Genomic DNA, 27,289 nt, shown 5'->3' with positions numbered 1-27,289 from the left:
TTCAATGTTTTTAATGTTGTTGATGACATTATCAATCAGGAGAGACTGTTTAGATTTTAATCTAAGACAATGACATTTTTGTCAAATAGTTTGGCTAAACTGAACTTAATCCAAATTTACAGTTGCATGTGAATTTCTGCAACTTGCCCCTGTTTGCTAACCCCAGCTGTCCTAAGCCTTATAAACCACCATTTCATATCAAATGTATTGTCTATTAATATTAAAGGTCACATATTATCCTCATTTTCAACCAGTTTAAATAAGTCTCAGAGGTCCCCAAAACATGTGACATCACAAAGGGAAAACCTCCTGTTTGAGCACACATTTTCTGAAAAGTGGAGCAGGCAAAAGATGTAGAGGATGGACTTCTCTTATAATTGGGAGGTTTGTAGACCGAACTGGGACACATATTTGTTTAAGAAAACCATAGTAAAGTTTATTTTGCATAATATGTGACCTTTAAATGAGATAAAACTAAATCCATATTAGTGCTGCTGCCCACTTCACACTATCAAGCAGCAGCCACATAGGCGATCTGCTCAGCTGTAATCACATTCTAGATTTAGAAAGCAACTTTTAAGTTTGGTCCGTAGCAGATTTTTCCAAAAATATATATATATTTTTTTGTTGTTTTTTCAAAGATTTATTTAGGGGTTTTTTGTGCCTTTAATAGAAAGACAGGACAGTGGATAGAGCCGTAAATCAGGGAGAGAGAGTGTAGGGAATGACATGGGGCTCCGAGGACCACAGCCTACATGGGGCGTGAGCACCAACCACTGCGCCATCAGCGCCCCAATAAGGTTTTTAAAAAATATATATATATAATTGTATAAAACTAGACTAAAATCTGGCCTCATATCCCCCCTTATTTTTGGTTTAAATTTTTCATGTCCAGCAGAAAATGGAAAAAACCTGTTGTGAAGTCGCATAACAGAGTGTGGTCAAGCTGGGTTAGATTAACTATAAGAAATATGAATCATAATGCTTCTTTTGAACTTTGTTGAGGAAGAAAATACATATTCATGAGCATACTTAATCGAGAGCTGTATCATTTTCAGCCTGACAGGCATACAAGGAGCTGAAGAAGAAGTAAGAGAATCCAGGGGAAATAATTACTTTGAGTAGAACCAGTGGAGGACTATGCAGATGTTTTGGTAAGCGACCTACCATCATAACTACCAAAACTCCTTTTCACTTCATAACGTGGTCAATTTTACGAGTAAAAATTGTATTCAAATTCACGTTCCAGTTTGCATTTCAAATGTTGAGGATTCAGGAGACTCCTGGCATGCAATTCTTTTGTGAAACAGTGATATCACAAAATATGAAAATGCAGTGTTTTTAAATACAAACGACGTGGGGCTTTTAACAATGTTAACCTGACAGCATAATGACAGAGTGAAAAAGAATAAGCAGCAAGAAAAGGAGACAGGGGCCTGAAATAGAGAAAAAACTTCTCTCAGTGGACATGAGGTGTGACTGAGGCTAAAAGGCTCGTTTCCACAGTAACACTTCCAATCCCAAACTCAGACAGACGAGACGTACAGTGGCTCATGAGGCCAAAAGGCCTAGCAGACAATTGGGCCCATTACGCTCTATGCCAGACAGTTAGTCTTTAATTCGTTTGGATTGGAAAAACTACATTGCCATGTCTGACTATCATTTATCATCTACAGTACAATGAGAAATCAATAGGACGCAAAAACAATGATTGTGATTAGTCCCAGGCTGTGTTCCCACACTAATGAAATACATTCAGCAAGGAAATGGAGAGCTAGTAGCAAATGAGAAAAGAGTGTAGTATTAATATTCCCAGTGCATATGTACAACTATAACCCCCAACAGGCTTTTGTGTGGGGATCGACAGTAAATGACTAATGACCATTTCAGAAATATGCCAAGTTTCTCAATGCAATTAATAAGCCATGAAATACATTAGTAAATCCAATTCATTATCTGTTCTCTGCTGAAGAACCTTCAAGGATGTGGACTGAACAAACACAGACCAAAGAGGTCTGACAGAGATTCTTCCGCCCTCCATCACTGATGCTGTTGTGTGTGAGTGGGCAGAAAAAGCTCTGATAACTATTAAAACAAGAAAGTGCCTGTGGCCATTCCAACTGTACGCCTGGTTGAAAGTGCTCATGTTAGCATTGATTGTAGGAATATATTTGTATGGCACTACACATAAAGAAACACTTAACGAGGCCTGTACAGACTCAAATAAAGACACACAAATAAAAACACACACCAAGTCCGTTCTGGCAGAACTAAATAATAATTGAAAATCACTTAGCTTATCATTAAAGCTTTACTTAACTTCCATATGTCACTAGTCAATCGCTCTGATAGCCAACCAACAGCCTAGTCAACTAATCCTTTACATTAGACCTCATAAAGATTTTTAAAAGTGTGTACGCAAGAGTGTTTATGTCTAACTGTGGTTATTGGCCTCGGACTTTGGTAGTCTATTAGGGCGCACGCACACTAGGCAATCCAAACCGTGCCTTAGCATGCCCAAAAGTCCAGTTGGTTTGACGAGTGCGAGTGCTCCGATTCATGCTCAAGCAAGATGCACTTCCTTGGCCCTGAAACGCTTGAAAGAGGTGTGCTTCGTAGCTGTCAGGAGGCACAAGCACATCAAGCACGTCTATGCTAAAGCACAGACTAAGGTGCAGGGATATGTAAAACGCAGACCAATCAGGGAGTATGAGAGGACACCAAAGCAAAGCTTTTTTCTAAATACAATATAGTAGTATTAGTGATGACATACCTGCAGTCCTCCAGGGCAGGGACTTCTCAGACGAGCTGTGTGCAGAAAAAAGAGAAGTGAGAAGGGAATACAGACACAGCACTGTGAAATGGAGCAAATAGTGACAGTGAGTGAAATCATCTGGAAGATAAACGTTCTGTTTCCTTGGGCATTTCACAACAGGGTCACAGTTATACACAGTTATAATCACTGTGTTTGAGACACAACAGCTACAAGGAGTATAGTGCCTAAGTGCAGATTAAACGTTTACACCACAGATGCAGAGTCTATCCGAGTCATTTTTGTTTAACAAGACCAAAATGTGTCATTGGTCACCGCAAGTATTTTTTGAGCACCATTCAGCCCACCAAAACAAAATTAAGTATAGGACTGGAAGCTATTTTTCACCTATACAGTTCATCCACATTGTACAAGTCACAGCATCTTAACATACACACTATTGTGAATTCCAGCATAGAGAGCTAAGCAGTCACAAGAGACAGAGAAGAGAGAGGAGCTCCACATACAGATACACTCTCACATGAGCACACACACAGAACTGGTTTCCCCCACTGGGTCCACCATCTTACAGTTGTCCTGTCGCGTCCCTGTAACCCTCGGTTACTACCTCTGATGCCGGCACAGAGGTGGGGCGACATGTTCCACCATTACACCGCCGTGACAATTATACTGAAGGTGAGACGTTACAGGGATATAAATAGTGTGCTTTGAACTGGCAATTCAACATGGCTTCAGTTTGTAAGTATTTCTCAGCCACAACACTTTGGATGCCAAACAATATTAAGAAAAGGACCTGGATCAATCGATGAAAGAGGACAATGACACTGAAGACAATGGCACAAACGCAAAAAATTATCCAAAATAATTTTCTGATTCTGCATGTAATCTTCACCTTTACATTCCCTAATGCCAGCTTGTTCTTATATGAAAATGGTGGATACTTTGTTTGTGATCACTTGTGTGCTTTCCTTAGGATTCCTCTTTTGCTTATCACAGTGTTTTTAGGTTCTTAATCCTTTTTTGGTAACGTGTGACCCATTTTGACAAAATAACAGGGATGGGTGCTTCTGGCAGCAAGAAAGCTACTCTATCAGTCAGCTTGAGTTATACTGGTGAACCCTGCAGTCCTGGAAGTATCCCATCCCACCATATGGAGGAGCAGGCTGTGAGGGGAATGTTTATTCCTGCCATATTCTGTTGGTAGAAAAAAAATGTCTGCTACGACATCTATAGTGGGGGTTGTGGTTGATAAAACAGTCCTTCCAAAGATAGCTTTGGTTTCATTTTCGATTGATAGTTGAGCGTTGGCTTTCACATGCTAATATCAACATCTCGAAGCCAGACGCATGAATAGTTTGAAATGAAGTATTGTTCTAATATATATCACAAATTAACTGTGTTTTTTCTTATTTTGCTTACTTTTAGATACAGAGCAATGGTATATGCATATCTGTTAGGTGGGGGTTGTTTCTGTAGTAGATGAACAATGATGAAATCGTGAAACAGACTGTGGATCATCTTAGATTTATTCAGCCATGGTCAGACAACACAGAAACACAACACACATGGCTGACAAAGTGCAGACCATCGCTGACCCATGCTGACCAAGATCTCACAATCGCTGACAATTATGGGCAAAGTGGCAAAGTCTCCAGAATTACTCTTAGATGGTTGACACAATTCAAAGATATATCCACAAATTTATCAAGATGAATGAATCCATGAAAATATGTACTAACAACATACCTAGGAATGTATTATATAGCTGCCCATGTATGGCATCATGCCTCATAACTGAATGGGAGACTACTGTGGCTCGGTTGGTAGAGTCGGTTGTGTCTCAACCGGAAGGTTGGGGGTTCGATCCCCAGCTCCTGCAGCAACATGTCTGATTCCCGTTACTTCATCGTCAGCGTATGAAAGTATATGAATGTATATGAATGGGATAAGTTAATACTGATGGATACTTTACATAGCAGCCTCTACCATCAGTGTGTGAATGGGTAGGTGTAACATGCAGTGTAAAAGCAAAACGCGCAATACAAACTCAAGTCCATTTACCATTTACTACTAACAGACATATTTGATACAGAGCAGGAGTTAAATTGTTTTGCAAAGTGCTAGTGAGTAAAGTGGGGAATAGTAATGAGTACTTATTTAATGTTGTCTTCCCTACTTTGTTTTAGGAAAAAACAAACAACCTTGTGACCAATCACAGTAATTATTGTTTTATGCTGTTAATACATTTTAAAGTAGGAATGCTTCTTCAATATTCTCTAATACACATAGCCCTACTAAGTATTGTTGAAAACTAACACAGAAGAATAAATCAAGGATAAACCTGTTCAGATGTACACACAAAGGGAAAGTCACTCATTCATGGTGTAGAGGTTAAGAGGAGGCAGTGTGAAAGTCGGGAAAAGTATTACACAGTTCATGCTGTAGCTCATTTGCTCTTCCTAATTTCACCCTTCAGCTTCTGAGATGATTGAAAGCTTTTCTTTGAAATTGAATGAAGTGCATATTCAGTCTAACCGAGTACTTCTGGTTTGTCTCACCAAACATTTATTTATGACAGTTGTAAAAGCATACCAAAAAATTTAAATTAAAAAAATTAGATTTTTAGTTTATTCAATTCTTGATAAGTGGAAGTTGATGATGAAGAAATGTAAATTACATCCTGACATTAAAGAAAATCAACTTTATTAATTTATTTTTTAATCAACACTTCAGTAATCCTGCAGCTGATGCATTTCTCTCAAATAACCGCGAACAGTAAAAACTTTGGCAAAATGCAGAACAACATTGTGTACAACAACATGTGCAATATTTATAGTCACCTAATATTTATAACACATGTACAGTGTGTGCCTATTAAAGTACTTTCTGAACAACAGGAATCCATACACTTTCTCAGAGGAAGTTTTATCCACAGACGCTCATTATATGACTGACCAAGGCCGAGCAGGAGACCTCGCGGCACTGTTCCCTCCCTTTTCTTTTAACTATCCCCTATTATCTGGCCATTACTACCAAGCACCTGATGTTGCAAAATCTGCTATTTTTCCATCTAAGGTGACACTCAATGAGCTTCAAGACGCACGGCTGTCAGAATTTTAATGAGCACAGAGGCAATTAAAAAGAGGAAGTTGGGAAAGTTTTGCTCCACTGAACCACAGCAGATGAAGTTGAAGAATGGCTACCATAACGATGATGCACCATGCCTGCTGCTAGCCGGCCGGCTGGCTGGAAGAAGGCCGTTTAAAGTGATTGTAAAACTGCCGCTGCTGATAAACAATAGACCTAACCCTGACAGGACACTTTATATCCCATCTACCCCTCTGGCTGGGTGGAGGTTGCATGTTTTAGTAGTTTTGCCAGAGGTCAAGTTAAATGACCCACCCCCTCAGTGTTCTTGAAGAAATTAAGGCGGTGGTCAACTCTGGAGGTGTCGTGAAATGTAATGACTCCCATCAGGACCCTTCACTGCGCTTTCACCTCTGCTGTCGTCCAGCTGAGCTATTGAGCCGAGCAGTGTGAGCTCAATGGTTAAAGTTAATCTCCATTCAAACACAAATTTCCAGTGACAGCCATTTTATTTCTCCTCCTCTGGCTTTACAAAAGGTGTGAAAATGGTGTTGCATGTTTTCTTTTAGAGTCCCTAGCAGGTGGCTGACGGCTACAAGTCCCCCAGAGAGAGAGGGGCTGCATTTACATTTACAAAAAATGGAAATTTTTCTTTCAGCAGCAATTGATTTCTGTGCAAAAATTTACATGGAAAACTTGACCTATTTATAGAACTGGATTTTTAAAAAACTGCATTACAAAGATAGGGTTCTGCCAGGAAGTCCAAATTATTCACCCCACATTCAACTTGTCCTTAAGCTACTTTTCACAGAGGTCTTTTAGGCTATTCATGTGCCAGAGACCCATGACATGGAAAGTACTGGTATCTCTGTAGCAACAGGGAAGAAAGGTGAAAGCAAAGTACTGAACTACTTGAAGTTGTTAGGAGTTCTATCCAAAGCAATTAAATACAAACTCCAACAAAAAAGTGAAACAGTATGGATTTTCTGCTAGAACTAACCACAAACATAAATCAGGATACAGAGGTAAACTGTGGGATATTAGCTGAGTTTAAAGCCAATGCATGAAAAAAAAGTAACCTTGACTGGGATTATAACAGTTATTATAAGGTTACATTAAAAAAGCAAAAAATAGCTGTCTTAATCCTGGTACTTGTGGTTACCAGTGTTACCAGACTCCAGCACAAACTTTTGAGTTGTGAGGGTAGGCATTAAGGGCGCACTCACACTAGCAAAGTTGTCCGGTACCGTGCTTAAGCATGATTGTCCCCCCCTCCCTGTTCCCCCACTGGCCTGCACTCACACTGCTCCAGGACTAATCAGGCCTGAGCACTGTTACCTCTCGTACATAACGTCATAATACAACACATGAACGTCTTTACATGGTTATGAAGCGTGCTTAGTTTACAAGACAGGCCGACTCAGGAAAAAAAAGATTAATAAAATAAAAGTGATGCGCAGCCGTGTCTGCACAGCGGAGAACAACACAGAGAACATGATGGCTACTATACTGACTTGGTGGCTTATTTTTAGTCATTTTAGTCAGGTCCAGCCATAATACTCTGGGATGTCTCGATAATGAAGGCTGTCCGGTACCTATTGCCTAGTGTAAGTCCACCGAAGTAGCTTACAACACATACCTAAAGTTAAGATTTTCCCCCATTATTTTGAGGGAAAAACATTCAAATTAAATGCTGGAGTACAGTATGTATTTATAAAGTAACAATGCTCACACTACTTAAGCAGATGTACAAAACAAGGAGGAACCGGTTCAAAGAGCAGTTGACACATAGTTGATTGATGAATTCAATGTTAAATAGATATACACTGCAGGAATAAAGACATTTTAAGCTCTATGTTGTTCAATGAGTATTATGAAAAATAGGTTTTAAATAGAAAAGAAAAGGAATAAGGGGGCTACAACAATCATCCCTTTAATATCAAGAGATTGATATTAGCCCTACTCAGACTGTAGTTTCAAGCCGAAATATTAACGCCCCTTTGATGCTTTGCCTTCAGTCTGAATGTAGCTGAGGCTCACTCTGAAATACAGAAAAAGAGGAAATGGAAAAGTAAATAGCCAGGCTGTGTATATTTTCAGAGAGAGCTGTTGTTCGGACCTTTTTGACAGCACTTGAAGCTGTTCTATAGCTGTGACCCTTAGTCTTTCTAAAAAGAGAGAAAGGGGAAATGGACACTCTTACTCCTGAGTACCGCAAAATGCTGGTAGTAGGTGGTTGCTTTTTGCAGGTATGCAGGCTGGAGTGCAAGAATGCATCGCATAAGGGCATAGTGCTTATTATCACAAAGCTCTTAAGAGATCACACAGAGCCATTACCTAGAAATATCATGGTCTATTTGAGAACAATTGCAGCTCGGACCAGTGGTCAGAAAACATCTTAGGGGACCATTTTTTGTGCAATGTGCACTTTTATATCTTTATACAAAATGTAGATTTCCATGTGTCCTGGATAGGATACAATGTACCATTCCTTCAAGCTATGACTTCTGAGAGTCTTAGTTTATTACACGTCCTCTATGTAGAGTCTCTGGGCAGAAAGAAATGTTACAGTAAATATTTTATCTTCCAAAAAATATTCCAATACTAAGAGTTGAGTATCAGCCAGTATTGCATACCACTCAGATACCAACAGAAATAAAAAAACAAGTTTCATTGGTGGAAAAATACTTATTGCTGACTTTCTGATGGCTGTCACTAACATTAAACCTTCAACTGAGACTGCACTGTTGTTTATTATCATCAAATGATACAATTGACTGTCTTACTTGCCAATCTATGATACCACAATTTGGGCTACATTCTACACAAGAGGGCCCAGTTCATTATGATCCACTGTTTAATCCAAAGTCTTACCATCATACCCTCATAATAATAAATGAATGTGTTACCATTGACTGTACAGAGGTATAACACATATGACATTAGAGTGACACATAAATGTACAGGTTGGCAAAATAGCAAGTAAGATACCAACACAGTAGAGCACTATGCTGTGCCATCAGAAACTGCCCTTGACTGAAGCAAATAAGTAGAAGCGACAAAGAACATTTTAATAATAGAGCCTGAATAATCTGACCATAAAGCAATCTCTGAAATGTCACAGTCTATTAACCTCTTTTGTAATTTCCCTTGCCACTTGAAAGTATTACAATTTAAACAGCCCTAAAAGATGATTCAAATTTTACTTCTTAAATACCGGTAAGTGCAACTACAACTGAAAACAGTGATGCATGAACCTTTGAAAATACTCAATCGTCAAGGCCTCGTGCACTGCAATGCTGCTTCTATATTTCACTGCATCTCAAAACCTTCTGCATCTTTGACAAATCACATAAACCATCAAGCCATGTGATAATATAAGTCTGGAGTCAGCCCTACTTCACAGGGCATCAGTGTAGCCCAATAGGGATATACTGTATGTGGTGTTGAACTGTACAAATGAACCTGACATGACTGAGCCAGAGCAGACGGGACAGAATGTGTGCTCACTGAGGTGTGATGATCAGGCCAGCTTGTGTCTTAGCAGATGAAGTGAGAATGAGTTTTTGAACAAACTCAGAAGCTCCACACTCCTTCTATACTGATAGCAGTGCTTCACTGAGCAAACAACACTTCAATTTCATACAATTGCACTCATAGACATGCTGTCAGTCAAAAACATAGGCTTGATATTTTTCCTACAAAGTTGTATATTTTTTTAACTTAAAAGGGATTTAACACAATAAGCAAGGTCAGATTCCAGCACAAATCAAATTCTTCAAATAACAACAAGACAAGAAGGAAATATATTAGATTTACAGACTGACCAATTAGATTTGATCATCACACTGGGTTGCTGCATCACTATGCCATAAGGTTACACTATGGAATATGGCCACTGCTGTGAAGGATGGAAAAGCCATGTGTTGGATTGCGGCTCTGAGTGTGTGTGTGTGTGTGTGTGTGTGTGTGTGTGTGTGTTCATCCTCTCATTACCTGCTGCTACCAGCGCCTGGCGACTCGTCCCCGAGTCTGCATCTTTCCAGCTGATTGGCCACAATCTGCCTCTCCACTTCCAGCTCCCTGGTTAGCCGCTCAAACTGCAGCTCCTGCTCATACACACATTACAAAAAGAGAGAAGAAAGGAGAATAGGGTCAGGGATTTAGTCTCATCATAGAGAGCTTTTCTTACTACTATTGGCAGATCTGACAAATGTGATGTCAATATGAGGAAGGCAGGTTGACAGTTTGACAGCCTGCTCCAATAGTGTAATGCTTAATCATGGTATGTAGGTTAATGATGTAACTAAACAGAAGCGTAACACAGATGCTAATTCTAAATAGAGATGTTAGCTCACAAGCAGTTAAAAAATAGAGACTGAGTTCATTCCAGTACAAACTTAAGTGTACACACATACACAACCAGGCTATAAGGTACGGCCATATTTCCAGCCCACACAGGGAGATAAGCACCACTTCAATGGGTGATATTTAGCCTTGGTGGCATTTTTTCCTATATGGGAGTTGTGTAGAAATCAGCATTTGACTAATTATCTAGCCTGAGTAAGGCTACTTGCACAGCTCTCTGGCTCCTAGCACTGCATCATGCCACTCATAAGATACACACAGGCTATTTTGTGTACAGGAAAACTGCACACATGCACAGAAATATGCATAATTTTGAAATACCATTTTACTCACCCACACTTTTAACTAGGCAGTACAAAGAGTATCTGCACTCTAGTGCTAACACTTCCTGCAAAAAGGCCTCATTCACCATATGTCAGAAGGCAGGATCCTGGCCTTGCTATCCTTAGTTTGACCATGTAATGTCCATTACCATGGTCACTTACACTCACACACACTTACAAACCAGCTGTAAGCTTCTTTTGTGACCTGTCTGTGGAAGTTTAGTCACTCTAAAGCACTAAGACCAGCCTACTTTTCACACCTACTCTCAAATGTTCCCTGGGGACACACTGAAATCTCCCTTCACATTGTAGATATGCTCTCCTCTCCCTTCCCCCTAAGTGCTGCTTTATACCCTCCACTGCTCTCCTCCCCTCAGCTGTGGAAATGTGAAGCTTGACTGCAGTGGTAGGGAGGAGGAAAACTGCTAAACCCTGTTTCCTTAATATTAGGACATTTCTTTATGTGACTGGAATACCCTTGCAGTGGTTTGGGAAAGCTTAATTATAGTTTGTGTTGCATGTAGCAAAGACAATAAGTAAGCTCTTGATAGACAGAGATTAGTGAAATATACTGAAAATGAATATTCAAGACAAGAGTGACATTATGTTATGCATTACGTTATTGTATAATAGATAGATGATAGAAATGTTTTGTTCAGCACAAACCACAGTAAAGACCGGCAGCTCACAACAGCTGTAATCTGGTAAAATTCTTCTCTGGCAGTATTTCCAACTCAATCCAACAAAAACTGTGTAGTAGTGTAGTAGAAATCTTGTTGTTAAACTCATTTTTATTGGAGAACTGTTTAGCTACCACAGCACTGCTTATCTTTGAGACAAATAAAATGTGCTCCCAGCAGCTGCTTTTGCAGCAAAAGCTTTCGAGGGATTTCCATGCGGAACGCTTTTAATGTGAAGCAGCAGGAGGAAATAGATAGTTTGCATTAGTAGCAACTTACAGCAAATCTATGTGAAGTACAGGAATGGTAATGCTGCAATCTGTAATAAGATACAAAATATGAACAACAGAAGTCAACCTTTACTCAAAAGGACAGACATTCAGTCAAAGTCGTAATCTCGTAGAGCTTTTTCTTGCCTTGACAATATGTAGTCCAATAGTAGAAATGACCAGTCGATGAAAAGAAATTAGAACAACTATTTCTATCCCTGTCATTACCTTTGTTTGAAACGTCATATATTCCCCAAACACGTGATATCAAGCTTATAATTGGCCTGTTGAGCTGCCTCTTGTTATTACAGAGCAAGTTTACTTCAGACCATTATCACAATAATTTACATTATTAGATCCAGCACAGGCCAGTATCATGCGGCAGACTCCTCATGAAATTGTAGTGATCATCCTGCTATCTGCTTTAAAAAAAACATGTGATGCCAACAAACAACCAAAGTGCAGAAGAAGCTCTGAGAGCAAAACAGAAGCCTTTGTCAGATTGCGATTCTGCAACAGCGCCGTAACCAAGCTCCGCCGTCATTCTGTCTTTTACTTTCATATTGATTCCGAAAATGCAATAATATTGGTGTCCCAGTCTGTGAAATTCAGACTGCATGATGGCGTTGCCGAAGCACTATATGTAAACAAACACTCACTCACACACACTGTGCTGTTCCACCCTGCTGGCTCTGCTGATCCTGTCTCGCCCCTGTACCATCTCTGACACTACCTCTGATGGCGGCACAGAAGTAGAATCACTTCGACCCCTCATTATTGGCAGTCTAGGGCTAGAGAAAGAGCAGATACAACACTCATTTACTTTTGCCACAGCTAAATGTGGCAAAAGTATGTTTTCTCCATATAAGCTTAATTTTTGCTTCGATTACACCTTCTTCACAGACTTCTGGATTTCAGGGAAACATGACCCGCTTTGATCAGTAATCAGTTATGACTTGCAGCTGATAATTCAACATAACTTACTTACTGAATGCCTAAATGACCTTGCTGTCTGTGCTTGTTGCTGTTGCAGTTAATTTCAACACGTTGTGTTTATACTTAAATTTGCAGGAGGGAAGCCAGTGGCGTCAAGAAGCCGTTTCAGCTCTATGCTGTTGTGTGAGAATCAGGGCCTGTTTTGTGTCTGACTGTTCAAACTAGCACATGTATGTGTATACCAGCGCAGGACCAGTGTACATGAATGGTCTTGTCATAAGCGCTTTCAGGCATGTTAGCATGGTTGGAAATGTGTTCTGGAGCAGGGCTAAAAGGCTTGTCTGGATGGAAATCTTTCATCTTAAAAAAACTGTTTGAAGATGAAACACTGTAGTGAAGCATAGCCTCAGAAGAAGAAATGAGCCATCAAGTCTCTGTGTGACACTTTACCCCCGCTGAGAGATTAAGTCAAATGGAAATTGCCATTTTCAACTTTTATATTCCAGCCATCCCTGTTGCCTTGCTTTTTTTCTTGCAACGGATGTGACAGATTTATCAAAAAATAAGATACTAAAATCTATTTGGACAGTGGTTCGATGCAGATTGTCAAGAGTAGAATCACATTTAATTCATACGCTGCATTCGGCCCATCACTCATTTAATGAATGAATGACATTTGAACTATTGGTCCTGCTCATACTCAACCAAGTCCACCTAGAAATGTACAGAGTCCGAAGGTTATAACAATATGGATGCTCAGGCCCTGGGATTGAGCCCATCAAACAATATGGCATGGCTAGTTGGAGGACTGTCAAAAGATTGAACCATTATCACAGAATTCACACACACACACACACACACACACACACACACACACACACACACACACACACACACACGGGACTGTAGTAATAAGAGGATTTTATAGCTAAAACAAGGGATAGGATTTCACATTTAGCCTTCAGGGAAAAGGAGAGAGAGGGACAATGAATAATAGTGATAAGAGGGTGATTCACACATGCATGAAGAAAGATAGCGGAAGAGATGATTCAAACAGCTACTTGATAAAATGTTGGTTTTACTCCAGTGTGAGATTAAGCCACCGATCAGCTACAGATAGAAACATACAGTGAAAGTGACAAGAGTGGGAGATAAACCATATGGACACACACAGCTAACACAGGAATGAGAGAGAATATATGGAAATATATTAAAGGGATACTTCACCCGTTGAAACATGAATCTGTACTGACATTGGGTCATATATGTAGAAATGTGAAATACATTTTGAAGTTGGTGCCTTCTTGGCCGAGAAAAGGCAGAAAGTGTCTTTTTGGCTCATGTGGATGAAAGACACCAAGTCCCAGAATGCACAGCACCGCAGGTCACTCCCACTAAGGTCAGGTTTACAGACATATTTACTTCAACACATGAGGCCGTTTCCTCAACTGATTCAGAGATTTCTTCCAGAAGGAATTGGCATCTTGGGAATTCCTGGCAGAAAACAGACTCTATGTCTGTGTCCATAGACAAACAGTGAGAGCACCGACACTACCAGTCTGCCCCAGCTCGAGCCGGCCCCGGCTCCTCGTCCTCACCGCCGCGGCGGCCAGCAATATAGCCACGAGACGGTTGCTGCCGACAGGCCGGTCTTGTGTCCCGGGGGGCGGCCAGCAGCGTCAGTGGCGGTCAGCGGCCGCAGCAGTCAAAACATAAGACCGGCCTGTCGGCAGCAGCCGTCTCGCCGCTATATTTATATTTTTTGGCCATTATCAGCTTTCTCCATAGAGCCTGTTAGCATAGCTTCAAAGCAATATGGCGGACGTTAATTTTCGAATCTGGGAGTGAGTTCCCACCCACTGATCTGTGATTGGTCTGTAGCTTCAGTGGTCGAAAATATGAGGAACTAGCGTTGTAGTTTCACCCCGCTAACCGCAGCAGCTTCCAGTGACGCAAAATGACGATTTTTGCATCACTGGAAGCTCCTTTACAGACTCAGAAATACAAAGATTTCCCATCTCAGGGGAAAATGAGGGCGGGATGCACGACCATTCAAAAATACTACCAGGTTTCTAATGATACAAAGCTTAATGCTAATGGGTGAAGTATCCCTTTAAGGTGGAGTTCAATAGCCATTTAGATGTGATAGATGTAAAGATCAAAAATTAAATACAGATTGACATGCATACACATTTTAACTCATCCACACATAAACAACCATGCCCAAACATATCTGTATGTGTAGGGCTTATTGACTTGGTGACATTTATGAACAGAAATTGGCTCGCCATTTCTGTGGCATCTTTTTTTAAGCTCACTATCCAAGTTTTGTTTGGCAGTGTGTCAACTTCATCTCAAACAGCACTTAAGTTATAGAACGCTTCATGCAGGCAGGGAGGAATGAAAAGCCATACATTTCTTAATATTTCACACAAAACAGTATGGCCATCAATTTAGCTCATTAGATGGTCTGTGATCTTGATCAAGCACAGCAAAAAGAGACATCTGCTGCAACCATAAGGCGCAGAAATCTCTGTCACTACTGATATATAAAGCTGCTCCAAGCGTATAGCAGGTGGACATGTTGTCTGATCTTGTAAGACTATCGAGAGTCATGGATGCAGTCTCAAGCTTACTGTATGAAGTTCTCAGTTCTCCAGGTGTTTTCTATTGCTTAAAAAAAATGGTTGCAGAATTTTTTTTCAGTAGGTGGGTATGTCATGTGTTTTGCATGAACTGTACTGCATATTTATCTCAATGTTAACATTGAATTGCATCTGGAGATGGTGAAAATCAGGGTCGAATTTAACTTTTTTTCATGTTTTTTAGTCTTAGACTCCCACACTGTCAACATTTTCTCTCATGTTTGACGATGAAAATAGATCAGAGTTTGCCAAGCAGGTGACTTCTTCTGCTCAATAAAAAAACTTCATCTCTGAATAACTAGTTTGACAGAATTACACTGATCCAAACAACAGCTAATATTGGCTACTGACATAGGTTCTTTCCACATAATTTGCAGATCAGCCAATGGCTGTCAACAGAGTCGATATCAGCCAATACTGATGTTAACCAGTGCATCCCTAATTGTACTGGGACTAGAGCTGAGACAGTTATCAAACTTGTTGATCTAAAAATTAATAAACTATTTAGACAATCTATTATATCTGTTCAGTTATTTTCTATGTAAAAATGTAAAGCATTTGCTGGTTCAAGCTTCTTAAATATGAAGATTGTTAGACTTCCTTTGTCATTTATGGTATTAAATTTAGAGTCTTTGGGTTGGTTAGAAAAATAGAAACCAATCTGAAGACAAAATATGGTTGCAGATTCTAAACTAAACAATTAAATACTGAAGATCATATACTCAGCAGATTTATTGATGATCAAAATAGTGTAAGCTGGGACATTTACTGTGACACTTTGGAGAACTGGATGGTGGGAGTAAAATGGTAGAAACTCAGAATTTATAGCCAGCCAAGAAAATCCCAATGAATTGTTTCATTTTCAACTTCTAACATTTCCAACTTCCAAGATTTCCGACATGTTTGACTCATTAAGATTCTTATGGAAAAATTGATCCAATATATTCATAATTAGAATGTGATAGGAAAGGGCTCTGAGCCAAAACAGGTCCAAGTCTAATGAAACAGGGACAAGGATCACACTCATAAGTGGGCCTCGCATTAGCCATGGAGAGAGCGTACGCACTGCTCTGTGTAATTCATTGCATTGGCCCCTTCACAAAATGGGAGACATCCATTCAGCATAACGATCCAAGTCAGCCTAAGCAAAGCAGTAATGACCATTAAACAAGCCCTATGCTTATTTAACGGGTGTGGGCCCAGCATTGGATGGTACCAGGCTTAGTGTAGCAGAGGAAGACAGAGACAATGGGTGGCCGGCTTTCCTTTACCAACAAGGCCTCCAACGCTTTTATTTGCTCATTACAATGAGCCTGTTGGGCCTGATCTGCCTGTAGTCCAAGAGCTGATTCAGATCCTGTCCCCTTGTGTCCTCAGATAGGCCCTAAAGAAACAGATGACACACGCCGGAAGATCACCAATATACAGTGTCCCTTGTCATCTTTATGGATGCTGACTATACAAGACCCATCTGCAATGCCTGAAGTAGCTTCTGCCCGCTGCTGCTTCAGCACACAGACAGCAGTTCAGCATAGATAAAAGAAGCTTATGCATACACAAACCCCAAATGTCATACAGTAAACACACACTGACCTACACTAAACAGGCCTACAGCAAGACCATAGGACATAATCAAATCAAACAATAAGCAGTTACTTTTTTGCACTTAAAAACACAGAACATCAGCTTGTTTGGCAATAAAGAACACACCCATACTGACCAATTAAAATCATTTAAAGATTTTTTTTTTTTAAATTTTGACCAGCTGTTCAAATAGTTAAGTTTCTTATTTTGCAATACAACAATCTGACATACAAAATATTCCAAAACAAGAAGCTGCAGACTCTGTGATAAACACAAAGCTGCCAATCACGCCGAGCTCCTTAAACAAGAAGTAATGAAAAGACTCTCTGTACTATTGGAGTTTCAAACATGTCTCGTACAATTTGAAATATTGAAATGTTTCTTTCCCTCAAAAATTCTTTCAATAAGACAACCACAGAAAATTGCAACATGTGTCAGCACGTATACTGCAGCCTGCATCAGACCTTAAGTTGTTTTTAGGCTTACAAATCTAACACATTGTTCAACACATTTTAATGCATCTATGACGCATATATGGGCAGATTCAGCTGAATTTGGGTAAAGATTGATAGATTTGTCTAGTTTCAAAAATAAATCTTATGTTTACTGCTATCTGCTAGAACTTTGTATTTGAGTGATTTTGTATAAAAATATCCTTAGTATCAAATATTCAACTCAAAAGTTGGTTGCTTAAGTTTTGTTTCATCTTACATTTGTATCATCTCCTCATCATATATCAAAGATATTTGTAGGATCCAAACACATGAAACAGGCAGTATTCATTGGAGCTAGTGTGGACGCAAATTAATAACCTTATTGCCGAGATTGGTCACACATTTTTTCATCCCTCTGGCATGTTTGACAGGAACGCATGTTTGTATCATGTGAGATTCAACCGAGATACTATCTAGTAACTGAACAGATGCATCATTTCACCTCCTGTATGTAAAACAAGGAACCTACAACGTTATACATTCCACCTATACACTATGATGAATAATGATAATGTGATGCAGTGTTAGTGATGTGTGAAATTGTGCTTGAATATTCTTGGTGACAGCACCCTCCTTTCTCTGTCAGAATAATAATTGTGAGGTATAAATCCTTTGAGTCTTTGCCCAAGCCTGAGTATAGAGAGTGTCCGAATCCAGCTATTAATTAAGACTAGAGATCTTATCCGTATTTCTTGTTACCTCCAGTGCAGCCAATGTGAGTCCGTGTAATGTGTGTTTAGATTGTGCTGATTTAGGCTCAGGCTGGAATGAAAGGGCTAACTTTTGAAGTTCAGGTTCATTTAGCATAAGTAGTGCAGATGGCAGATTTCCTCATGACCAAAGATTAGAATCTAGCAAAAATATGTTTTTTCATTAAGCAGCAATGAGGCTTGACAAAGCCTGCATCCTCACTGCAGTGGGGCAGACCCATGCCATCGACAGCCTGACAATGCTGCACAGTGGGAGTATGACAGCAGAGGTTAAAGGATTTCTGCAGCAGCAGGGACAGAAAAGCAGGCCTGAGGTGTGAGCGAAGAGAAACAGTCCTCCAAACAGGCTGTGTGACCAGACCTGAAGGAACCATGCAGTGCAAATACTTACAAAAACTGCCACAAAGTCACCTTGTTAAAATACTAGGGTTTAAGGAAGCTGGCTGCAGAATTATAATAACAATGATGAATAGAAAGGCATAAAAGAATACAGTAAAGTGGCCTGCTGACGTAAGAGAGCGTACAGCTGCAGGCACAGCTATAGGTGAATCAGAGGTAGAAAATAGCTTGAGCACCCACAGCTGCAGTGGAGCTTTCATTCAGTTGAAGCTGATAATGTGACAAGAAGCCACCTACAGAAATTTGAGATATCATTCGAGAGCTGATAAAGGGAAAAATATTACAATAGAACATCATTTCTACAAGGATTTCCAATGTGTCTTCACAAGCATTCATAGCAGGAAACTTGCAGGGCTTATTTTCATTATTCAGTCATAATTCAGTCCTGCTTTTGTATATGCAGTGATAGAATTTAGTGCCAAGGCAAGACAAAACTGTTGCAAAATGTTGTTTTCCTAATGAATTTGCTAAATGTATTAATTGCAAACAATATTAAAAGGTAAAATTACATCTTAGATCATTACTGTGTGCAAGACTCCATATGTGAACTACAGTTCATAAATGGAAGATGCACATTATGACAACATGCACCCTTTAAAAATATCTCTAGTTATGACAGTGTTCACTTGACATCATCACTCCAAAAACTATTCTATGTTACTGGCATTTCAGATAAAACATGCCGCCGACACAGATGAGTAAGACCCTTGAGAACATTGTTGTTGGAACATTGCACAGAAGTTACAATTCGGCTTGATAATCAAAATGTCGTCAAAGAAACCGTCATTTGTGTGCTGAATGCTATTAAAGGAGCTGTCATATGCATTGGCAACTACAGCAGCCACTGCTTGCCATGCAAGAGATTGACAACAATAGAACGACTGTCAATAATAAAGACAGAGAGGATTGACTTTATGAGGGGGAGAGCGGGAGAGAAATCCTGTCAGTGCTTATGAACAGATCCAATATTTTAAATTGGGTTTTGAGGATTTTCTCCCCCACAGTTTATGTTGCATGAGGAGTCAACATGTATTTGTTTGTTTAACACTTTGATATAGTCTCGGTTCATTTAATACTGACTTAAAGTGGGGGGGTTTTTCAGGCCTTTTTGAGATGGCATGACTGGCAGAGGTAATTTGGGTAGTGTTAGGTGGGGGTTGTTTCTGTATTAAATGGACAATGATGAAACCGTGAAACAGACTGTGGATCATCTTAGATTTATTCAGCCATGGTCAGACAACACATATGGCTGACAAAGTGCGGACCATCACTGACCAAGATCTCACAATCATTGGCCATCATGGGCAAAGTGGCAAAGGCTTCATCTTCACAGTGTTGCTTATATTCTGCTAGAAGGTAGAGCCCACAAATTCCTGGCTGCTTCGTTACATCTCTAAAAGGCTACAAAGAAGACATCACCTTGACTCGTAAATATATCAGACATATACATTTCTTCAGTCTCAGAGTCACATTTCCTTTTCAGCTCCCAACAGACACTTGGCTCCAATCCAAATATCCACAAAATTATCAAGATGAATGAATTCATGAAAATACGTACTAACAGGTAGACATCAGGAACATATATTTATGCTTCTTGCAGAGGCAAGTGGTAAAGTTGTCTTTGTGTTTCTGCCCCATTAGTCTTCATGGTTAGATACACATAATTACAATTTGTTCACTATAATAGTTCAAATGGAATCAGGATTATGTGGCATCATTTCAAATTAAAAGTTCTGTGTAGCTATGGACACAATTTATCTTTTAAATACTCCATTTGAAAATCCAACTTGGCTTCAAATGCGTATGATATCAGACTATTGTGTGGAAAACTTTTGTCCCATAATGTTTTCAAAGACTTCTAGAGGCTCTGCAATTTTTATCTAACAACATTGTTTTATTATCTATGCTCTTAATACATTTATGAAGACTGGATTTAGAAACAGAGTTCACCACTGCAACTTATTTCTGTTGATCTAAGAATTGTACTAAACCTGCTGTTGTTTGTGTCACTACAGGCTGTTGAATCTTAGCAAAAAATCTAATGTGGTGCTGTTGATGATAATGCCCCTGCATAGTGGCAGTAATTGAGAGTAATTCATAAAAGCAGTCTGTATCTCCCAGATTGGAACACAGAAAAAAAGTTAGAAATGCTGCAGCAGTGCAATCACACTGCCTGTGCTATTCACGTAGACGTGAGAACATACAATTCCACTGAGAGATCAATGGCGCTGTGTCAGACTAAAAGAACATTGCTCCAGGCTAAAATGAGGAGAGTAAGCAATCTAGGGACTGTCAATCTGCAGGTTGGTGTAGTGAACAAAGACTGCAGTGACTAGTGCGATTATCTCAGGCTCAGTCCTCATCTCTGTTTGAGCAAAGGAGGACACATGAACAAAAACCACATTGGTTATTCACCCAGTCTACTTCCTTAACTTCCTTAGTGGACATATGGTTTTCCAAGGACAGCCCAGCAGCATTTACTGTTCTTCTCCTGCCCCTGCTCCCAAATGGTTGACTCCTCTGTGAGTGCTATTGACAGTGGCAATGATTATAGTAACACTGATGAGGATGACAGTGATGGTGATGAGTATTAACAGGCTAGTTGCAGCGGGATCTCCAAGGGCCAAGTTCAAAACGACAGCACTGTGCCAAAGAAAGACACACACAACCACACACACTCCTTTGACATCATGTCACATTAGGAGAAGATTATCTCCTGTTCCTCTTTTCCTTCTTTTCTGTTTTCCACAGCGCTGACAGCACCCTGCCACAGCGCTTTACAGAACAATTCACAGGTGACAGCCTCCCTGACTCTGCCTCTCTCCACCATGCTTCACGTAGCCACTTTTTGTCCTTTTCCCTTTACTCACCACCCTCTGAGCCCTCCCCTCCGTATGTGAGCGTTTTGTCTTTCGTCTGTATATCTGAGCACTCTCCTTCACCTGTATCTCTCCCTTCTGAATCCGTCTCCCCTCTCATGCTTGTTCTGCTCCCCCATGGGGTAATTGCTTGGAGCCGTGCTTCCATTTTTATGACTATAATCGAGGCCAGAATGCTTATGCCTCTAGATTTCTCCTTGCCTGTGTCACAGCAGCGGCAGCAGTAGGGAGAGGAGGGCAGATAAGACCCTGAGGAGTGGAGAAAATCACCAGTCGATTGTAATTAGAGTCCTTATTTTGCCCAGGGATGTGGAATAGACACTATTGCCTGCAGAGAGGACTCACCCTCCCGGCTGTTCTCCTGGCATTGAAATGCGTAATGGTGTAACCACCGCCTGAAGCTTTGACCTGACCCCAACTATTAACTCCTTAAGCTGGGTCACGTAGACAAAGAAGACGTTGGCTTCATTAAAATGTGATAGAGGCTTGCATTCATATCTCAGGTGGGTAATATTTCAGCAAGCTCATCAAGCCTTTAAGAGGGAGCTTGAGTTGTAGCACTCAAAGCAAGGTCATCTTATGAGCTCAGCACAGAAGGAAGGAGTCTGTCTGTGCCTGATTCAGATGAAAACCGGGTCAGTCCAGTTTGCAAGCACAGACTTTTTATGTGTATTGGACCCTCCAACAAAGTGGGAAGTTTCCACCCTGGTGTTTTCTGGGAGACTGTGTTTTGAAACAGCACAGTGCAGTGTGCCTATTAGGCCAGTCGAGTAGCACATATAGGCATGTTCAGGCACAGCTAATGATAGCATTACTCTGAGGGCAAAGCCTCATAATGAAGGGGACGAGGAGCATCGGAACACAGTCTCTGCTAGGGCAAGGAACTGAAATCTTGATAACAGAAATGATTTGCTCTACAGCTCTTTAGATGGAATGGTCTTACTTGACCAGAAAATCTAACCAAATCACAGAAAAGAGTGAAAAAAACTCTTCTGTCTGTGTCTGAATATGCTATTGCTGCAAACTCACCTTAATAACCAGACAAATAAAATGTTAATAAATAACAGTTTGTTTCTGCTATGTGTGAGTTGTCATGAAACTATAGCCTCATCATCACCTACATACCTCCCACTGTTTCTGTTCCCCAAGTCCACTGATGCTGATACACAAACATGACTAAAACAGGTATACTGGCAAGCAATTGAAGATGTGTGTGTATATTAACGAGTTCTTGTGAGGATAAAATCAAAGTTGACTCAAGTAAAGGGCCCCTTGTTCCTGCAGCTATCGCTCTCTTGGGAGCTGCTGTAGGAGGCAGAGAGGAGTGCGGATTGATCAATACGATGCTCTTTAAAGACCTGACCTCGCACTCATTGATGCCTGCTCTCAGTGGGTGCCAAAGGCTCCCTTACAGGACAACCTGAGGGCTTCTGTATACTTGTTTCAAAATCGAAATGTAGCTTTTTTTTAAAGGGTTGTTGAATACAGTGTTTGTTGTAAATGCCAGGATACTCCAACATCCACTGCTTATATTAGCTTTCAATCATATACTGTGTTTGCATTTAAATGTATGCATGATGGAAACCTGAATTGAAACATTATCAATGCTTTAACAAAAAATAAATCCCTTAGCAGCAATTATATATTGTACCGTCTTTACATCTGATAACACTTGTCCAAGTGGAACGTTTTTTTTTTCTTTTGGATTTCTCAAACAAGGAGACTGAGCCACTGTCAAATATCAATCTCTCTCTCTGTTCCACTGTACCCCTGGTTTAAAGTTGACAAGAGGATTTGGTGCCCATTTCGACGGGTATACGATCAGGAGTCTGTCTTAAATGTATTATTTTGAAATTGACCGGATGCTCTGTACGTTACTTGGCTGACTTCATCTACTCTGTTCAGCTTGACGCATGCTTGCAGCGAGCTCCATCGAAGATAGACCTGGTGCGTATTTGAAACAATGTGGCGCTGCTGGCATGGGCTGGAGACGGAGCGCAGCACATGTGGAAACAGGAGCACTGACTAGAGAAAACAGAATAAGCTGGAGTGTGCGGCGGCATAACCTCCATAACTGGCCTTTAGATGATGTAATCTTGTGGCATTCGCTTCCCAATATTAACATAACAGTATCCATTAGAATCCGTTTTGCATTTCGTTTTAGCAACATTCTGAAGGGTCACTTGCAATTTGCATAATGTTATTTAGTTAGACCCGTCACAGAAACTCCAAGCCAATCAAGGTACAATGGATGGAAAAATGATCCCACCGTTCACATATTTAGTTTTACTTCAGTCCATATCTGTCTTTATCCACCCATGAGCTTTGTTAGCTTCAACAAATGTGAAATATTCTACTGCAAAGTATTTTAATAACCTGCATCAACATAAGAAAATGTGGTTACTCTTGGTGTACATGTTTGTGATTTGTATAATTCAACATTTCAAATGCATGTTCTTTACTAAAGATTATAGTCAAGCACTCTAAAGAGGTTGCCATATCAGGAAATAGTGGCTCTTTTTTTATGTGCATGTAAAAGTACACACTGTTAGCTCAGACATAACGCAGTCATCAAATTTGTGTATTAAGTAAAACAGCTGAAAGCCACTTGATTGAATGCGGCCATCAACACACTTGAGTATCAAATGCTCCATTGAACTTGTATCTGCACTCATTAGGCTCACTGGCTACGTGCAAGAGGACCTTAATGAGAAATCTTAATATTAGATGCTTCAGCTGTTTCTAACACTTAAGGCCAGGCTTTGCTAGAAAATGGTGAGCTTATCAGTAGTGTGCATTATCTGACCATGTCAAAAGGGAAAAATATTAAAAGCTGTTTCAAACAAACCCATTAAAAGGTGGGTTGGGGTGGAAAGATGTGATAATTTAAAGATTTAAAATATGGTACAAATAATCTGACAATCTCCCCTGCAAGGCATTTAAAGTGCGGCTAGTTGTTCCACAAAGAGAGCAAGGAATAAGTCTCTGAAACAGAGATTTTTTGGAGAAGCTCAAACTGTGTTGAATCTTCACCTCTACACACTGACGGCTATCACTGCATGAAGTGGGTGAGAAAATTGGATTGCAACAAAAGGTATCATGCGAGGGGGTTTCCAAAGCTGTTTGAGCATCGGATAAGCACTTTTGATGGAGTGTACTGGTGCCTTGAAGGATGCACCCTGTTATGCTCCCTGAGCAGGCCCAGTTAGTTGAGGCCACAGCAGGCTTAGTGGATAGAAAGGAAACAGGTAGATACTACTTCTTCTAATTTCATCAGACCAGCATATAATTTTTACATTATGTAAACAAATGCACATTAATATGCATAATTCGTTTTTCCTAGTGTCTCATAATTCTGATATGCAGGTTTTGTTCAACCAATACTACGGTGGCCCTGAGGGCTAAATACACCGCAATTTAGGTTAACACATGCAAATAGACAAAACACAAGCAAATTAAGAAAACATCATCAATTTGACAAAACGTGTGTTGCATTTAGAATACACTGCATATGCAGACAACCAAACCAAAGGAGTAGAGGACACCAGCAATTAGCATCACATCATCATGTAATGAATGATGAATAACTTAAAAATAATAATAACAATTCCATTGATTACTCTTCCATGTAGTATATGTCTTCTCCCCCAAATTAAAAAAGGGTGAATACAGCACTTTTTTGAGACTAAAGACTAAAATACATGGTAAGGCAGAGAAAAGTGCAGTGAATGCTGAATAATCCACGCTAAGGACAATCTGTCTGAATGAGCACCACAGCCTCCCACTGCCTCAATTACACTTAAGATGAAATAGATAAAAAAGTAGGTCTTAGATAATCCTCGAAACATCCCCTTTGGCTGAATTAAATTTTAATGAGATAATAAATACAGAAGAAGGGGGGATTTGTAAAGTTAATTCTAAATTACAACACAGTTTTAAGTAATAAGTCGGAGTCAGGCTTGAGAAATTGGACATGTGGTTCTTCAAAGCAAGTCAGAATGTGCAGAAAGAAAAACATTGACATTTACAATCTAAAATAGAGTCAATGGTAATAAACCATTATAGCTGTGTCTTCCAGAGGGTGTATCAGTGCTATTAAAGATGCACAGAGCAAAGTCAGGGCGCTAATCAAGAACTGCAGCGCGACAGAACTAAATCCTCAAATTGATGGCAAAAGGCGGGGGGGGGGGGGGGGGGGGGGGGCCTTGTTAGTTGTCAAAATGAAAGGAAAAGGGAATATGAGTCAAAGCAAATGAATACACAGTGAGTATTATAGTATGTTGATGAATCTGTCCTTGTTTGGGCATCTGTGCAGACCCTGTGCAGCTGTAACTAAACAGTGGCAGACCTAGAAGTTTGTAAGAAAATGTAAGAATAAAAGGAGGGAAAAGCCAAATGAAGAAAAGCAAATCAGCCAATGAAAAGGCAGTAACACGAGCTTGAAAAGAAACCAGAGAGTAGAACCAAAGAGTAAACACTTACCAAGCACCCAGTCATCCTAAGCCCCAGCCCTAACCGCGACCACAGCGCAGCAGACTCGCATGTTTACATGGAAAGAGAGAGATCCCTCGAAGGTCTGCCTCTCAACAATCACAGGAAAGCCTCATGCAAAAAGCACAAGAGGGAAACAGCACTCTCACACTAGCCTATTCTCTGACCTCCTCTATTTTTGTTTTTAAATCACACTCACCCTATGATTTGCCTCTCCAACTCTGTTAAGCACCACAGAGAACAGTCATTTTCCAGTCCTTAGTCTTTGGCCGGAATCCCCTCCGAGGCACGTCTCCTGTCGCTCTAATAGCAACAGCTCAGGCTGTCTGTACTCACTCTTCCTGCTCGCCTCGATAGCTGCTCTAACCGGACGAGCCACTGAGGAATACTCTAGGGAAGGAAGTGACATCGACAGGTGCTACCTCCTTCCTTCCTTCCGTCCTTACTCGAGTAAACAATACAACACTTTCCCGCAGTAAGCCTAAATGGGATTTCCTAAAGCAAATTGTTAATAAACACCACCTAACGCATTTCATTAATCTCAAAGTGTAGCTCATTTAAAGTGTCACTCAGGAAGAGAAGCTGTCACAAAAGGGAATTAACATCATTAATAAGAGCAAAAGCTCTTTAGCCCAGTTTGCCCTGTGTTGGATTCTCGGGAATATGCAGTGCTGGAGGGAAGCCAGAAAGGAAAGGAGAGTGTGCATGAGTGTAGGGAGGGAGGGAGTGTGGATGAATCACAAAGAAACATGCATAGATGGAGTGAGTCAGAGGGCATGTTCCACCACAGGCTCACAAATCCTACAAGAAATGATCTTCCTCCTTGTTCATTGATGCAAGCTGGGCCATGACTGCAGACAGCTAACTGCTAATAGCCTCTAGTCAAACTTATTCCCATTACATTTTAGAGAAAAGACAAAAAAGTAGGCAGTTCAGTCGGACCACAGTTTTGGTTACAAAAGTCTTTCATCGTCCCACACACTGAGAAATTACAAGTCCAAATTTGGGTTTATGAATACACTCACAACAGGCTGTGTGGCATTTATGTGCAGTTAAATATGTCCACCTACTTTGCCCAGTGGATTTCTTGAAGTACAATTTGTCAGTCACCGTGACATTTAGCCTTTTATAAATGTCGCTGTGCATAAATGGTTCATAAAAGCTCTAACCGTTCTATAATATGAGACTTGTAGCATGAGTTTAATGGGCTCTTAATGAATCAAAGAAACCCTCTACCTGTTCCTTGACCGATGCCAGGATGTTGTTGGCGGTGTTTTCAGCCTCCATGTTGCGACCAGTTGATCTGTCGCGGATGGTCAGCAGAAGCCCCTCCTCCGTCACTGTGCTCTGCTCAGGAGCTGGCATTCCTCCTGTGTGAGCAAACAAACACACATATACACACACCATGATCTGGTCAGCACAGACTCTCCTCTAAAAAAAAAAAAACAACAACACTATTTTGTACACACATATCAGGCTTTGTGCATGCCTGTGTAAAAACACTCTACTCTTAAACACACACTTGTGTCAACCACTCCTCAAAACACCCAGGCGAGTGGAGCTGAGAAGTGATTATCAATGGTCACATGCCACCGCCAGCAATACACAAACACACACCCACACATGCCATATGGTCCATAGAGAAAAAGAC

General features: G+C 40.4%; 1 protein-coding gene across 8 annotated transcripts in view; it reads right to left on the bottom strand.

Moving 5' to 3' along the window:
• LOC132987338 (plakophilin-4-like) overlaps window positions 1-27,289 on the bottom strand; it is a 77,619-nt gene that overhangs the window by 36,064 nt on the left and 14,266 nt on the right. For 6 of the 8 annotated variants that reach the window (XM_061054339.1, XM_061054340.1, XM_061054337.1 and 3 more), the window contains exons 2-4: window positions 26,875-27,008; window positions 9,857-9,969; window positions 2,774-2,808 (exon numbers count right to left, since the gene is read on the bottom strand). In XM_061054339.1, the coding sequence (XP_060910322.1) occupies window positions 2,774-2,808; window positions 9,857-9,969; window positions 26,875-27,003 (277 nt within the window). In that variant the 5' untranslated portion in view covers window positions 27,004-27,008. Of the gene's footprint in view, window positions 1-2,773; window positions 2,809-9,856; window positions 9,970-25,837; window positions 25,973-26,874; window positions 27,009-27,289 lie in introns of those variants that run through there. The other 2 variants (XM_061054343.1, XM_061054344.1) reach the window with 2 other exon arrangements.

This window comes from Labrus mixtus, chromosome 13 (genome assembly GCF_963584025.1).
Source record: "Labrus mixtus chromosome 13, fLabMix1.1, whole genome shotgun sequence".
NCBI classification, from domain to species: Eukaryota; Metazoa; Chordata; class Actinopteri; order Labriformes; family Labridae; genus Labrus; species Labrus mixtus.
The sequence above is the reverse complement of the archived record's forward strand: the minus strand, read 5'-3'. Positions and strand labels throughout refer to the sequence as shown.